The sequence below is a fragment of the Notamacropus eugenii genome, chromosome 4 (assembly GCF_028372415.1).
Source record: "Notamacropus eugenii isolate mMacEug1 chromosome 4, mMacEug1.pri_v2, whole genome shotgun sequence".
NCBI lineage: Eukaryota > Metazoa > Chordata > Mammalia > Diprotodontia > Macropodidae > Notamacropus > Notamacropus eugenii.
Window position 1 is genome coordinate 158,490,604 of NC_092875.1, and position 14,489 is coordinate 158,505,092.

Sequence of the window (14,489 nt, forward strand, 5' to 3'; positions counted from 1 at the left end):
AGACAAAAATATAAGCTTAACTGAAAAAATGTTTAAAAATGAAAAATTAAAAAAGAAAAAGAACTACAGGAACCATAGAGATCATCTAGTTCACCCTTTTCTTAGAGACAAGAAAAATAATGCCTTAAAAGTTTAAGTGGCTTGTTGAAGATTATTTTAACCCTAACCATGCTAGGTCAAATATTGTGATTCTTTCCTCTCAGGTTAGGTTGGTGAATTGCAAATGATGTAAAGGCTAGCTTACTGAGTGGATAAAATATGGATAGAAAGACAAATTTAAAGGTTTATAATATTCTAGATCACTGGTTCCCAAAGTGGGCGATATTGACATCCAGGAGGCAGTAGTAGCCTCGGGTGCAGTTAGGGCATGTTGAAAAAAATAAAGGGGGGTGGAAGAATAAGGAAGAGAAGATAAAGAAACTTTCAAAAATCTGTTCATACACGTTTCATCTGTTGTGTAACAGAGTTAAAGTCGTAGTGATTACATTATTTTCCAAAATAAACACACAAAATGCAAGTTATAACCCATCATTGGTCAAGTCTTAAACAAGTAAGAATTGGCCGGCATCCTGTCACACCTTAGTGGGAAGTCCAGCATGAATAGGTAGGAATGTAATGACTTGTTTACAGTAAGATACTGTAGGGTTACATGACATGAGCAATATTATATCATCAGAATTTCAGTGTGGAAAACCTTCCACAAACTTACAATTTATAATTTAAGATGTGTCATTTCAAAAACATTTTTTTTTGAAATGACACAGATTTTTTAAAAAATAGTTAGAGAGTTAATTAAAGTAGATTTCCAGGGGGACAATGAGTAATTTTTTTTTAAAATGGAGTGATAGGCCAAGTAAGTTTGGGAACTTCTGGTCTAGATGAAGAAAATTAAAGGACTTGAAGAACTCTACTTGCAGTTCAGCTCCCAGTTCGGTGTTTGTTACATAGCAGTTCCCTACTAAGTGCTTTTTAATTCATTGGTTGGTAATAGGGAGAAGGGGATGCATATCAGACATTATTGCAATAAAATTCACAAGATTTGGATTTGTGATAGAGGGAAAGGGAAAAATCAAAAATAACTGCAGGATTTTCAACCTGAGTGTCTTGGAGTTTGGTGCTACAATCAGTGTAAAGAAATTGGGGAAAGGACAGTTTTTGCTCGGTGGTGGTTATCATCATTTAACTTGTTTAGGTTTTAGACAATAAATTTGAAGTACCAATGGAAGTGCTAATTACCTACAGATATTTGTAAATGAACACATCTCTCTCTTTGAGTTCATTTTAAAAACATTTAATAGTATTTTCTTTTTTTCCAATTACATGTAAAGATAGCTTTTGACTTGCAGTCTATAGATTATACATGTACAATCATGTTAAACATATTTCCATATTAGGTTGTGAAAGAAGAATCAGAATAAAAGGGAAAAACCACAAGAAAGAAAAAAATATGAAAACATCTCTTCTAACAATGTAAAACTGTGAGCAGAACTTGGGTGTGTGTGTGTACATAGTAGACTTTTTAATAAATGGTTGTTGATTAATCAAAATAATAGTGTTAGAGCTCTTTGGGAAGATTGGGATGCAGATATTTGCTTAGAGGTGATAAATGAAGCTGCAGGAGTGGATGAGGTCATTGAGATAGTGCTTAGATTGTGGAGGAGCATGGATAGAATTTTGTGGGGTCTTCCCTCTGTAATGGTAAGAGGAAGATGGTCTGGCAAAGAACACAGAGAAAGAATTGCAATAGTGTAGCAGAACAATTCTTAAGTGTATACTGCTTTAGAAGCCAAGAGAAGAGAGGCTATCCAAGAGTTGGTCAACAGGGTCAGATATTACTGAGAGATCAAAGAGGATAAGAATTGGGGAAAAAAAGACCAAAGGACTTTGTGGTTAGAAGCTTATTAGTGACCTTGGGAAGGACTGTTTTAGGAGAATTGTGGAGATGAAATACTGTATCGGGTAGGTTGTGAAGACTGCTTTTTCTGGAAGTGAAGGGGAGGAGAGAGATGATCATAGATTAAATACACAGAGTCAGGGAAAGGTTTTCATTTTTTTTTTTTTTTGGGGAAAAAGAAGCTGTTTTTAGCATTAATTTAAAAATAATTTGAGTTCTAAATTCTCTCTTTCCCTCCACTCCCCTGACCATTGAGAAGCAAAGCAATGTGATATTAATTATACATTTGAAGTCATCTAAAAGAATTTCCATATTAGCCATACTGCAAAAACAAATGAAAAAAGAAAGAAAAAGAAAGTGAAAAAAGTATTTCGGTCTGCATGTAGAGCTCATCATTTCTCCCTTTGGAGGTGGATAGCATTTTCCTTTGGAATTTTCTTGAATCATTGTCTTGATCCGAGTAGCGAAGTCTTTCATAGTTGATCAGTGTTACAATTTTGCTGTGTACAGTGTAAGGAAAAGCTTTTAAACAACTTCGTTAAAGGTCAGAAAACCTGAGAATTTTTGTAGACGAAGAGCTATGAACTAGTTAAAAAAAAAATTAAAAATGAATGATTAGTGAGGCAAGGTCATGGAGGACCTTGCTACCCATGTTATAGGGATTATATTCCTGAAAGTACTCACAAAGTAATTAAAATATTTTCACCTATAACATGGTCCTGTGAGGTGGATCCTGAGAATAGCATACTAGGGAAGCTCTAATTTATTTGTAATAGTTGTTTGAAGAAATTGTTTTTGATATTCAGAAAATAAAATGACCTTTAAAAAATTTTAAAATTTTCTTCCAGGTATTCAGTTCATATAAGTAAGCAATATTGAGTATAATATTGTGTGCACAACACTGTGATTGACCCTGGAAGTGATAAGAATATAAGTAAGATTTGGTCCCTCCTTTTTCAGTTTCAAACCCTTTTGATTGTGATTAGCAACAATCCAGGCAACTACAGTATTAGCCCTTCTGGGTTATACCCTAATCCTGTCCAAGAACCTGTGTTAGAAATTGTGGTCAGAGGCAGTTAAGAGAGACATAGTGTCCATATTAAAGGAGACTATAGTCCCCAGGTAGTCTTCCCTAGCAGGCCACACTTGAAGAGTTTTGTTCACTTCTGGATGCCATATTTTAGAAAGGATATTGATAAGTTGGAGGGCAGCCAGGAGGTTAAAAGTCTCCAAGATCAGACTATATTAAAGGTCCTGTATTTAAGCCAGAGTACATAAAACTTGTCTGGGGATAGCGCCGTGGTAGGTGTCATGTATTGCAGTGGATAGAGCTCAGGGCCTAGAATCAGGAAGACCTGAGTTAAAATCTGTCCTCAAACAACTTACCCCCGCGTTGACATCTAAGGACACAGGTCTAGGGATTTGGGAGACCCAGGTATGTGGTCTGTTCTAGTTTGAGTGCTTCCCTCCCATCCTGGCTGCTGCAGCTCCTTGGGGCTTCTCAAGATCCTCTTTCTTGGGCTTTCTCACCTCCCTGGGTACTTGTGGGGAGGGATTTGTTCTTGCTACAGAACCTTGCAGGCCCCTGGTTTTATAATATATGCTAGAGAATTCTGTTTATAGCTACACAATTTAGCTTGCAAAAAAATTTTGCATTTTAACCTTCAAAAGTGTCAGCAATTTTTATTTCTTGATTTTATTAGATTATAACCCTTATAAGTGCAGAGACTATCTTTTTTTGGTTCATTTTTCCATAACCTGTTCTACTCATAGGAATGGATTAATGTTTGTTGAATTTAAATTTATTTTTAAAGAACTTTTGGCCTAAAGAATTTAGGTCATAGTGATTCTTTTTGTAATAGTCGCACACATATGAAGATTTATTTTCATTTGCTTTTTTATTCTAATTAGATTCTGTAAGAACTCATTTGTATAATAGCAAATTGCTGTACGAAATCCAAAAGAAAAAAATGTAAAAACTAAACTGCTAGTTTGAAATTCAAAGTTATTCCTATACCTTACGCTGCTTACAAGGCCATGTTTCCCATTTCAGTCTTTTGAGCTTTCTGTTGTTTAGTAGTTTCGTGTCCTCACCTGTAGTTGACATTTGTAACCTTTACGGAAAGAGTACCTCAAAAATAGAGGGATATTTCATCTTTGTTCAAATTGGCATATTTTCTAGAGTGTTATTTCTTGAATATTGTGGAAACATAAAGGAGACTTCATTCTTTTTTTTCTTCTTGACTTTCTCCTTAAAAAAATTTTTTTTAGGACCATACAAATTTTAAAAGTGGAAAATTCAGTGTAGGGCTATCACCTCCTACTTTGATGCCTCGTTCTGGATGTGGAGGTTAGGCTGATATGGAGCACAGGTGGAGATGAAGAGGGAGAGCGTTCCATTAAGTATGGTGGCCTACCAGAGAAAATCCCCAAAGCAGTGAGATGGACTGTTTTGTTTGAGAAACAACAATGAGGCCATTGTCACTGAATCAGAGTATTTGGTGAGGGAGATATGAGATATAAGAAGACTGAAAAGGTTGGGGGAAGAGTTGTTTATTAGAGGCTTTGAACACCTTGAAATAGGATTTTGTATTTGATCCTAGAAGTAATAAAGAGACACTGGGAGTTTATTGGGGACAGGGGAGGGAGGACAATGTGACAGTCTTCTGTATTGGTAGCACAACATTACTGAATTAGATTACTTTTTCTAGGAGTTTTGCATTGAAGGAGAGGAGAGAATTGCATATACTTACTGTTTCCCTAGGTAGAATTTACCCATTTTGTCTTTGTATCCATGGCATCTAGTGGACAGATAATAGGTGTTTGTTGATTGATTAAAATGATAGCTTAAACAGTATGAGAAGACAGTTTTCTGATTTTGTTTTTAGGTTAAAGGAGGCCAAGTATGCTTGTAGGCTGAGTAGGAGGAACCAGTAGAGAGGAGGAGATTCAGAATGTCAGAGAGATGGGAAGAGAGTGATAGATGTCTTAAGAGAGGATTAAAGTAGACAGTATTAAACACACCAGTGCTCAAAGCGTTAGCAAATAGGAGAGTCACATAGTAGGAAGGGCAGAAAGGGGTAAGGTATGGGTCCTGAGAAAGGGGGATAGAGGAGGTTTATAAGAATTGCTTTAGTTTTGTTTGTAAAGTGAGAGCTGAGGTTATTTACTGAAGGAGTGAAAGGAAAGGGTGTGAGAACTTGAGAATAAAAGAAGATTGGAGAACATGATAGGGATCAGATACCTGGAACTTTGAAGGAATAGACTTGCTGATCCAGTTCGAGATTCCCCTGCTTGTTGCACTTTCTTGCGTACCTTTCTACTGTATTGGTTCCAAACTCTTGTTAAAACCCTTTTGAAAGTTGAAAATATTCTTGTGGTGTACTTTTTGTGTAGTATTGTGTCCTAGTATATTATAATTTATGTGTTAATAAAGGTTGGTTAAATTGAATTAAATTTATTGATTTATTGAAGTCAACTCAGGAAAATTGCTTTTTGTTTTTGGTAGACAACTTTCAACTGTCCCTGCAAGGGCTCTTTTCGGTTTTTTTCAGCCTTGCCACTTGAATTGCTTAATTAAGTTTAGCGTTGTTGAAAACAAGAGCTTTGGTTATTTTAGGAACGGAAACAATTATATGCTTATACCAGGGAACAGTCCATTAAATTCCCTTTTTACTGAAAACTTGATGATCGGTAGAGATGCTTTTATGGTTGTCTTGCATCTGCTTGACAGGCATTGTATTAAAGGAAAGAAACTTTTTGAAAATTGTCTTCTAAAATAATTTTCTCTTTCCATGATTATTCCTTTTACTGTTTTAAAAATTAAGGATGCTTGCAAAGAAAATAGATCCCTATTAAGGTCTCTTGGACCTTGCTCCATTTGTTATTCTTTCTCTTTTGTCCTCTCTCCCTTTCCCTTCCCCTAGAACTTTATATCGAAACATTTATTAAGTGCTCCCTAATGTGCCAAGGCTTATGCCAAATGCTGGCATAAACCAGTGTTTGTAAAGAAAGGCAAAACCCAGCTATATCCTTGTAGGAGTTTATAGTCTGTCCACTCTAGGCACTCCCCAGCAATGTGGGAGACATTATATAATTAAATCATTGTATACAAAGTAGATAATAATAGCTAATAATGATAATAATAATAGCTAACAGTTTTGTATATTTTAAGGCAGTGGGGTGTAGTGTAAGGAGATCTCACTTTGAAATCAGATCTATATTCAAATCAGTCCTCTCATACACATACTTGCTTGTGTGGTCCTGGGTCAGTCACTTAAATGCTCAGTGTTTAGGTAGCCCTCTAAGTTTATAAATTGTAGGGAAAATGCGAAACCTCCATTGGTTGAAGGAGTTTCCTAATCTGAGAATTCCTCATCTTTAACATTGAAATAGTTCTTTAAGAATTGGAAATTGAAGGGATGCTTATCAATTGGGGAATGGCTGAACAAAACATGGTATGTGATTATGATAGAATACTATTGTGCTGTAAGTAATGATGGACAGAATGCTCTCAGAAAAACCTGGAAAGATTTACATGAGCTAATGCACAGTGAAATGTACTGTATACAAAGTAACAGCAATATTGTAAGATGATCAGCTGTGAATGATTTCTATTCTTAGCAAACAATGATCCAAAACAACTCTGAAGGACTTATGATAAAAAATACTGTCCATCCCCAGAAAAAGAACTGGTGGTGTCTGAATACAGATTGAAGCATCCTTTTTTTTTACTTTCTTTATTTTTCTGGAGGTTTTTCCCCCTTTGGTCTGTGCTTTCTTTCACAGCATAATTAATATGGCAATGTCTGGCATGATTACACATGCATAATCTCGGTCTAATTGTTTTCCTTTTCAGTGGGGGGGTGGGGAGGGAGAAAGGGAGAGAATTTAGAATTTAAAGTTTTAAATCAAATGTTAAAAATAGTTTTTACATGTAACTGGGGAAAAATTAAATATTAAAAAAGAAATAGCACTTTAAGTTTTGCAAAGTTTATATATATATATATATGTATCTATCTATATGTATGAATAAATGAAAATAAAATCTTCATAATAGCCCTGTCAGGTAGGGGGTTTTATTATCTGCATTTTGCAAATGAGAAAACTGAGGCTGATTGGTTAAATGACTTGTCACTTAGCAATTGAGAGTTTGAGTCAGGAAACAAAACCAAGCAAGTAGCACAAGCCCTACCCTCAAGTAGTTTACAGCCTCATAGGAGAAAACAGTAATACATTATGGGCAGCCAGAGTTAAAAAGAGAGGAAGTGGCCAAGGCCATACTTGGGTGGGGCATGGCTTAGATCTGGCTGTAATGATGTAGTGATGGCCTGGTTCTTGTCTGGCTAAGGTAAAAGCCCACTCACTAGAGCGCTGGTCTCAGGGCCAAAGCAAAGAGGGCATGGTTTGGATTTGTCCAGGAAGGTTTATAGAAGTAGGGACATTGAGAAAGGGAGTAAGTTGTTGGGAAAGATGTGAAGATGTGCCCTAAGCACGTATATACTTGAGTGAGATAATAGGACTAGATTTTTCAGTTTAGATATAGATAACTGCCTAGCACACAGGTGATATTTGAAGCTCTGGGGATAATCATTCAACTGAAGGAAAGAATGTAGGAGATAGCAGAGCAAAAGACTGAGCCTCACACGGATGATTAGAGGAAAAGCAGTACTAATTGTGGAAGCCAAAGGAGGCCTTAATCGGGTGTTACAAAGAGATTAAGGAAAATAATGATAGAAAAAAGTTCATTGGATTATGTCCTCTCGTTTAATTTGTGTGACCTCAGTTGTGGATGATTCAAAGAGTTATGTCAAGCCTTTGCAAAATTTCAGGAAGTAGAATGTATTATATCTTTGGCCAAACATTTGGTACAAACATTTCTGTACCTGCATCTTTATGAAGGTCTGTTCAGTATTTCTCGGTGCATGTAACATGCAAGCTATAATAATAACTAGCTAGCATTTATATGATGCTTTAGTATTTTCAAAGTTCATTATAGGTTATCTCATATAATCTTCTCAACAATCCAAGATGGGTACCTTTATTATCCACGTTTTACTGAGGGAACTGAGTCTGAGAGATACTAAATGATTTCTCTCAGGTCACACAGCTAATAATTGTATAAGGCAGGATTTGAATTCAGATCTTCATGACTCCAGTAGCAGAACTCCTACTCGCTATTCCATCCATCTGCCTCTTTCCACATGAATTTGTCCTTTGGAAGGACTCATGATATTAAAGTTTTAATAGAAAATAAGAAAAATTTCTCCTCTGTTTCCCCATCCTCCCACCACTTCTTTTCTGGAAAATCAGATATTAAAGAAAGGAGTCCTTTCTTGTGACAGGCAAATGATGAAAAGTGGCATAACCCAAAATTATTTTTTAAAGAAAAAAGGAACTGTATAGTTTGTTATCTGTTGACTGTAAAGCATGAAACTCCTGGTTGGCCTTGAGGTTGGCCCTTCCTTACTCTAAGTCTATGAAACTATGATTATGTACTTGGTATATTATTTTTGCTTTTCAGAGCTCGAATAGCCCCTTTTCTTTTGCTTATTTGCCATCAGTTGGTGTGTGTGTTTAGGGAATGAAATTAAGTTTATTTTTAGTTTAAGGAAAATGTCATGAAGGTAAACATATTAGAAAAAAGCAATATGCAGTCAGCTCTAGATTAATCAAGGTAATAGTGAGAAATAAAGAAATAAGTTTCTCTAGTATCTTAGAGATACTTAGAGATACTTCTGAGATAATACTTTGTAGTTTAGGCCTTGAATTACTCATAGAGCATTATAGTAAAAGTATAAGGAAATGTATTTACTGTAGATAAACAGTAAGACGGAAATATACCCTAAACAACCAAAAATCTTCTTTTTAAAACTTTTTGTGTTATTTAGTTTCAGACAGAATTCACATTAAAAATCTGTGTCTAAATACCAACTTAGGGATTTTTAAAAGTGAAAAAGTACTTAAAAGTTCAACAGTGACATGTTAATTCAAATAATCCTAGATACATTTTTTCTATTTTTAAAATAATTGGTACTTTTCTATATACAGACTTCAAAATTAAGACTATCCTTGATAAATTCACGAATTAAAATATTTGATTTCATAATGATTTCATATGAAATATATTTTAATATTTCTTGTAAAATTCTTAGTGAATTTTTAGAATGCTTTATTGTAATGGTAACAGATGTTTTAAAAAGACTTGAATGAACTTGACTTGTTCTGTTTTTTATTTTTTAGCAAAGTTCCCATATAGATGTGGTTCGTTTTCCATGTGTGGTTTATATCAATGAAGTCCGTGTCATTCCACCAGGAGTAAGAGCACATAGTAGTCTGCCTGATAATAGAGCATATGGGTAAGTCAACTTAGCAGATGAAAGATTTGCTGTATTTGAAGGATTGAAATGTCTTAAGAATATGCATTTATCCATTTAACAGTTATTCGACATCTACTGTGTGTTAGGCACTAGGAACACAAAAGTACAAATGAAGGAGTCGTTGCTCCCAAGAAACTTATATTCTGTAGATGGGAAACAACTTCAACACAAAGACATAAATAAAAAATATGAAGAGAGTAATTTTTTGGGGGGGAGGACAGGGAAGGGAGGATGGATAGCACAAGCAAGTTGTAGGGATCAGTTAAACCTATTATTGGAAGTAGGATTTGAGCTAAACCTTGAAGGAAGTCAGGCAGTGAGTACTTTCAAGGAATAGGGGACGGCATGTGCAAAGCACTGTGACAAAGTGTGGAGTGTCCTATATGAAAAATAGCAAGTAGGCCAGGTTGGCTGGATCATAAAGCATGTAAAGGAGAATCATGTACTGTAAGACTGGAGAGGCAGGCCATGACCAGATTGTGAAGAGCTAAAGAGAGGAGTTTATGTTTTAAACCAGAGGCAGTAGGGGATTATTGGAACTTCCTGAGCATGAGAGTGACACAGTCAAACCTAAGCTTTAGGAGTATTAATTTGGCAGAGTGAAGCCTGTATCTTTCCATGCAGTACTGAATATATTTTCCTATACAAACAGCTTAAGATTGTTGATCTGCCTTCAAATAGAAATACAATTCAAGGAATATCAAATTATTGTTTTTAGCACTGTCAACCCATATTTCTTGCTTCAAGGCATGTATATGTCTTTGTAAATTAACCATTTTCTAAAATAAGTGCAATATAGTAAATTAACTTTTCAAATTTTAGGATAGTTTTATTTGACCTACGTAGTAGACTATGTGTAAAGTTTTCTTTTTGATTTGAGAGATGTTCGTTTTTTTAAAATATAAAAATGATAGCTATTACAGAGAACAGCTTGTCTGTTACCTGCATCTGGAAAGATTTCTTGGGTCTCCTAAAGTTGTAGGCACATAATTGTTTGTACTACAACAGGCAAAAGGCCTGCTACATCTTACTTTATGAACTCCTGCAGAGGGATGATGCCATATAACACTTGACATGTAGTAAGTGCTCAGATAAGTGCTTATTGACTCATAAAGTTATCTTGTTCAGGTTAAGTTAAAAATAACAAAAACAAACAAAAAAACAGGCCAGGTAGATAAACAGTAAGACGGAAATACACCCTAAACAACCAAAAATCTTCTTTTTAAAACTTTTTGTGTTATTTAGTTTCAGACAGAATTCACATTAAAAATCTGTATCTAAACACCAACTTAGGGATTTTTAAAAGTGAAAGAGTACTTAAAAGTTCAACAGTGACATGTTAATTCAAATAATCCTAGATACATTTTTTCTATTTTTAAAATAATTGGTACTTTTCTATATACAGACTTCAAAATTAAGACTATCCTTGATAAATTCACGAATTAAAATATTTGATTTCATAATTTTATTCACTAATGCAGACTATCCAAATAGATTTAAAAATAATTCAGTTTAAGTGCGTAGTTACAGAGACCTTTACTAACATAAGACAGATGATTAATTTTCCCTCACGACAGAATAGCAAAAGGATAGCTGGCTTTTTTCTTTTGAAATACATTTTTATTTATTCTGTTAAATATTTCCCAATTAATGCAAACAGTTTTTAAACATTCATTTTTTTAAACCATTGAGTTCCAAATTCTCTTCCTTCCTCTCCTTACCTACCTATTGAGAAGGCAAACATCATGCTATTGATTATACATGTGAAGTCATGCACAACATTTCCATTCTAGCCATGTTGCAAAAGAAAACACACTAAAATGAAGAAAAATAAAGAAAAAAGTATGCTTCAGTCTATTTTCAGAGTTCATTAGTTCTCTCTCTAAAGGTGGATAGCAATATCTGGTTTTTTAAAATGAGTTCTTCAGCACACAGGGCCATAATTATCCTAGAGCAGCAGTTCTTAAAAGTGTGGACTGGGGGCACCTGCACACTGTGGAATACGATCTAGTTATTGTCCTCATGAAGCTTATAATTTTTTTGAGACTAGAAAGAGTAATTTTAAGTTTTGGTAAGACATCTTCACTACTGTGCTCTGATGCTTTGTCATGGCACAAAGATGGTTCTGGGTTCTCTGTGTCACTGAATGCAAACTCTGCCAGGCTTTAATGGAGGGAAAGTCTTTGAGTTTGGAAGACCAGCTTAACTTAGTTTGGAGAGGCTTAGTATTAGAAGGTCGTCTGCTTTATGATTAATTATTTTTGTAATAGTACTAATGCCATCTGTTAAGCACTGATGGAAACATAAATGTGTGACATATTGAAGAATCTAACAAACTAGGACATTTATAAGGCTTTTGAAATGGATCAGTTGGATGGGATATATTTACCCTTGTCATATATACTGTGATTGAACTCTTCAATTTGAAATGTGACAGCTTTTTAGAGTGAAAAATATCAGGTGGTCAAAGGGGAAAATTATGTAAATAATGACACTAGCTTTGCAAAGAAGTTATTTTCATATACTGTCTGGTGCTAAGTATCTTTTAATATGCTCTTGGAAATCTCTATATCATTGTTTCTGCACTTACTCGAACCTCAGTTGTTGTTGAACCTCAGTCATTTTCTGTGTTCCTCTTTCTGAGTGGATTGTAATGAGATGGGGACATGTGATGTTTTATTAGCATCCTTGCCCTAAGTTTTGTGATTTGTTACACTTAAATATGGAATTTGTCTTCCATAAATTTGAAGATTAGGAGGGTGGGGGGACGATGACATGACCTGTGATTTTATTGATGCAAGGAAACCCTCTCAATCAGAACTGAACTCCTTGATCCACAACTTAAAGTCTTTCAGAATTACTTGAGGACACAGGGAGATTAAATAACTTGACCACGGTTACCCAGTCAGTTGGGGCATGAAGCTAGATTGCTTTTTTTCCAAGTTGCAACCTTAGATTTTTTTATTCATCATTAATCTTACCACTATTAAGTGAGGTTCTGAATGGTGGTATGTATGTTTCCCAAAAGTATTAGCTACTATTTTAAAGGAGTCCAGATCAGAGGTATGCTATATAAAATTTTCTCCAGGGTCTCCTGTTTGCAGATCACCTTATTTTGATTGCACTAAGACCCAGAGTATTATAGGGCCTTCACAGTGAGGTCCATGGCTTTTCTACACATGAAAGAAAGTGAAGAATGACTGCAATATTTTCAGTGATCTCATGCTAGTCCTTGACACACAAATGCAGTTTTTTAAGTTGCAGGATTCACTTAGTGATAATGTATAGCTGTGAATTATAGGGCATCATGATTTTTATCTTTCTTTCTTTCTTTCTTTCTTTCTTTCTTTCTTTCTTTCTTTCTTTCTTTCTTTCTCTCTCTCTCTGTCTCTATCTCTCTCTCTCTCTCTCTCTCTCTGTCTCTCTCTCTCTCTCTGTCTCTTTCTTTCTATTTATCAGAAAGTAGTCTATTTCATTCTACAATCCGGTTTCATAGTTCTTTCTCTGAATGTGGATGGCATTTTGCCTCTAGAGTCCATTGCAAATTTTTTAGGTCCTTGCATTGCTAAGGGCTAAGTCTACCAGAAAAATTCCTCACACACTGTGGTTATTGCTGTGTACAAAGTTCTCCTGGTTCTGCTCCTTTCACTCAGCATCAGTTCATGTAAGTTCTTCCAGGGCTCTCTGTAATCTTCCTGTTCATCATTTCTTATAGCACAATAGTATTCCATTACATTCATATATCAGAACTTGTTCAGCCATTTCCCAGTTGTTGGGCATCTCCTTGATTTCCAGTTCTTGACCACCCCAAAGAGAACTCTGATAAATATTTTTGTACATGTGGGGACCCTTTCTCATTTTTATGAACTTTTTGGGATACAGTTCTAGAAGCGATATTACTGGGTCAAAGGGTAGGGAATCATATCTTTTAAAGAATCTGAATTAAACTGAACCAAAGGTCAGTGGAAAGATTCATGATGGGCATGGATAGGTTATAACCAATTGTCATGACAACTTCTGCATAAGAAGTTTTATAAAATAAATATTAAGGAAGTTTCTGATCAGAAAAAGAGGTATCCTTTTCTTGAGTGTGATCTCACCTCCCTGACTACTTGTCTTGGTCACTGTAGAGAGAGGTGTGGTTTACAGCATAGGATTTTGACTTCCAAAGACTATTGCCATCTTCCCACGTGGCAAGCTGGGGGCCTATGTTTCACTGCCATTTTTCTTTTGGCATCCTGAAAAAAAAGTAGACCAGATCTTCAGGTCTCTGAGGATGGCTCTTTAACTCATTGTGCCTTTATTCATATAAATAAACCTTCATGAAATTGATAGGTTGTTAGATAAGAAAAATATATGTAACTTATTTTAAGTAAGATTTTATTTAGGCCAAAGTAAGTTTATTTAAGGATGTACAGCACATTGTTGAGATGGTTAATTCCTAACCCAGATTTTTAACCTTAACTGTACTTATCTACAAAGAAGATTTATAGAACTTGGGAATTAATCCTGACAAAATTTCAGCCTAGTGTTCTATTGAGAATTTAGGATCCAGATGCTGAGATTACTAAGTAATCATCTTCTGTTAGGTGTTAACTTTCAGTTTGTTAATAGAATAAACAGTAGCTTAAGTAATTGAAAGCATTGAATAACTTAGATTTATTTTCTTATTTGCCTTTTGAGCATTTTGTGATTTTTTTTCTCTCTAGCAGAAAGCAATCTCACACAGAAAATATCATTATCTAAAAAAGAAAAATATGTATTAACTAACATTGAAAAAAAGTGTGAAAATATGTGTACCCTACAACACTTTTGTATCACCTCTCTCTGTGAAGGGGTGAGGCTGTAGAGTTTTCCCATATCTCTTATTTGGAGCCACGCTTGTTCTTTACACATATACTTTTGCAGCATTCACTTTTGAGTTTTCTTTTTGTGGTTCTTTGCATTTACATTTCTGTAGTTTGCATATTTTTTTTTGACTCTACTTCACTCTGGTCAGCTTATGTAGAACTTTGCATTTTTTTATAACACGGTAGTAACCTATTACATTCACATACCACAATTTATTAGCTATTCCCCAGTCTTTGGGGATCTCCTTTGTTTATTGCAAAAATGTACAGCTATAAATGTTTTGGTGAATATAAGTATATTTGTTTCAGTAATCTCCTTATAAGCTTAGTGATTGGATCTCTGGGTTTGTAGGTATGGACCTTTTA

General features: G+C 35.0%; 1 protein-coding gene across 4 annotated transcripts in view; it reads left to right on the forward strand.

Annotated features, from left to right (window-relative positions):
- Positions 1 to 14,489, forward strand: part of VIRMA (vir like m6A methyltransferase associated) — an 88,484-nt gene that overhangs the window by 19,875 nt on the left and 54,120 nt on the right. For all 4 annotated transcript variants that reach the window (XM_072603504.1, XM_072603503.1, XM_072603506.1 and 1 more), the window contains one exon: positions 9,137 to 9,252. In XM_072603504.1, the coding sequence (XP_072459605.1) occupies positions 9,137 to 9,252 (116 nt within the window). The remainder of the gene's footprint in view (positions 1 to 9,136; positions 9,253 to 14,489) is intronic.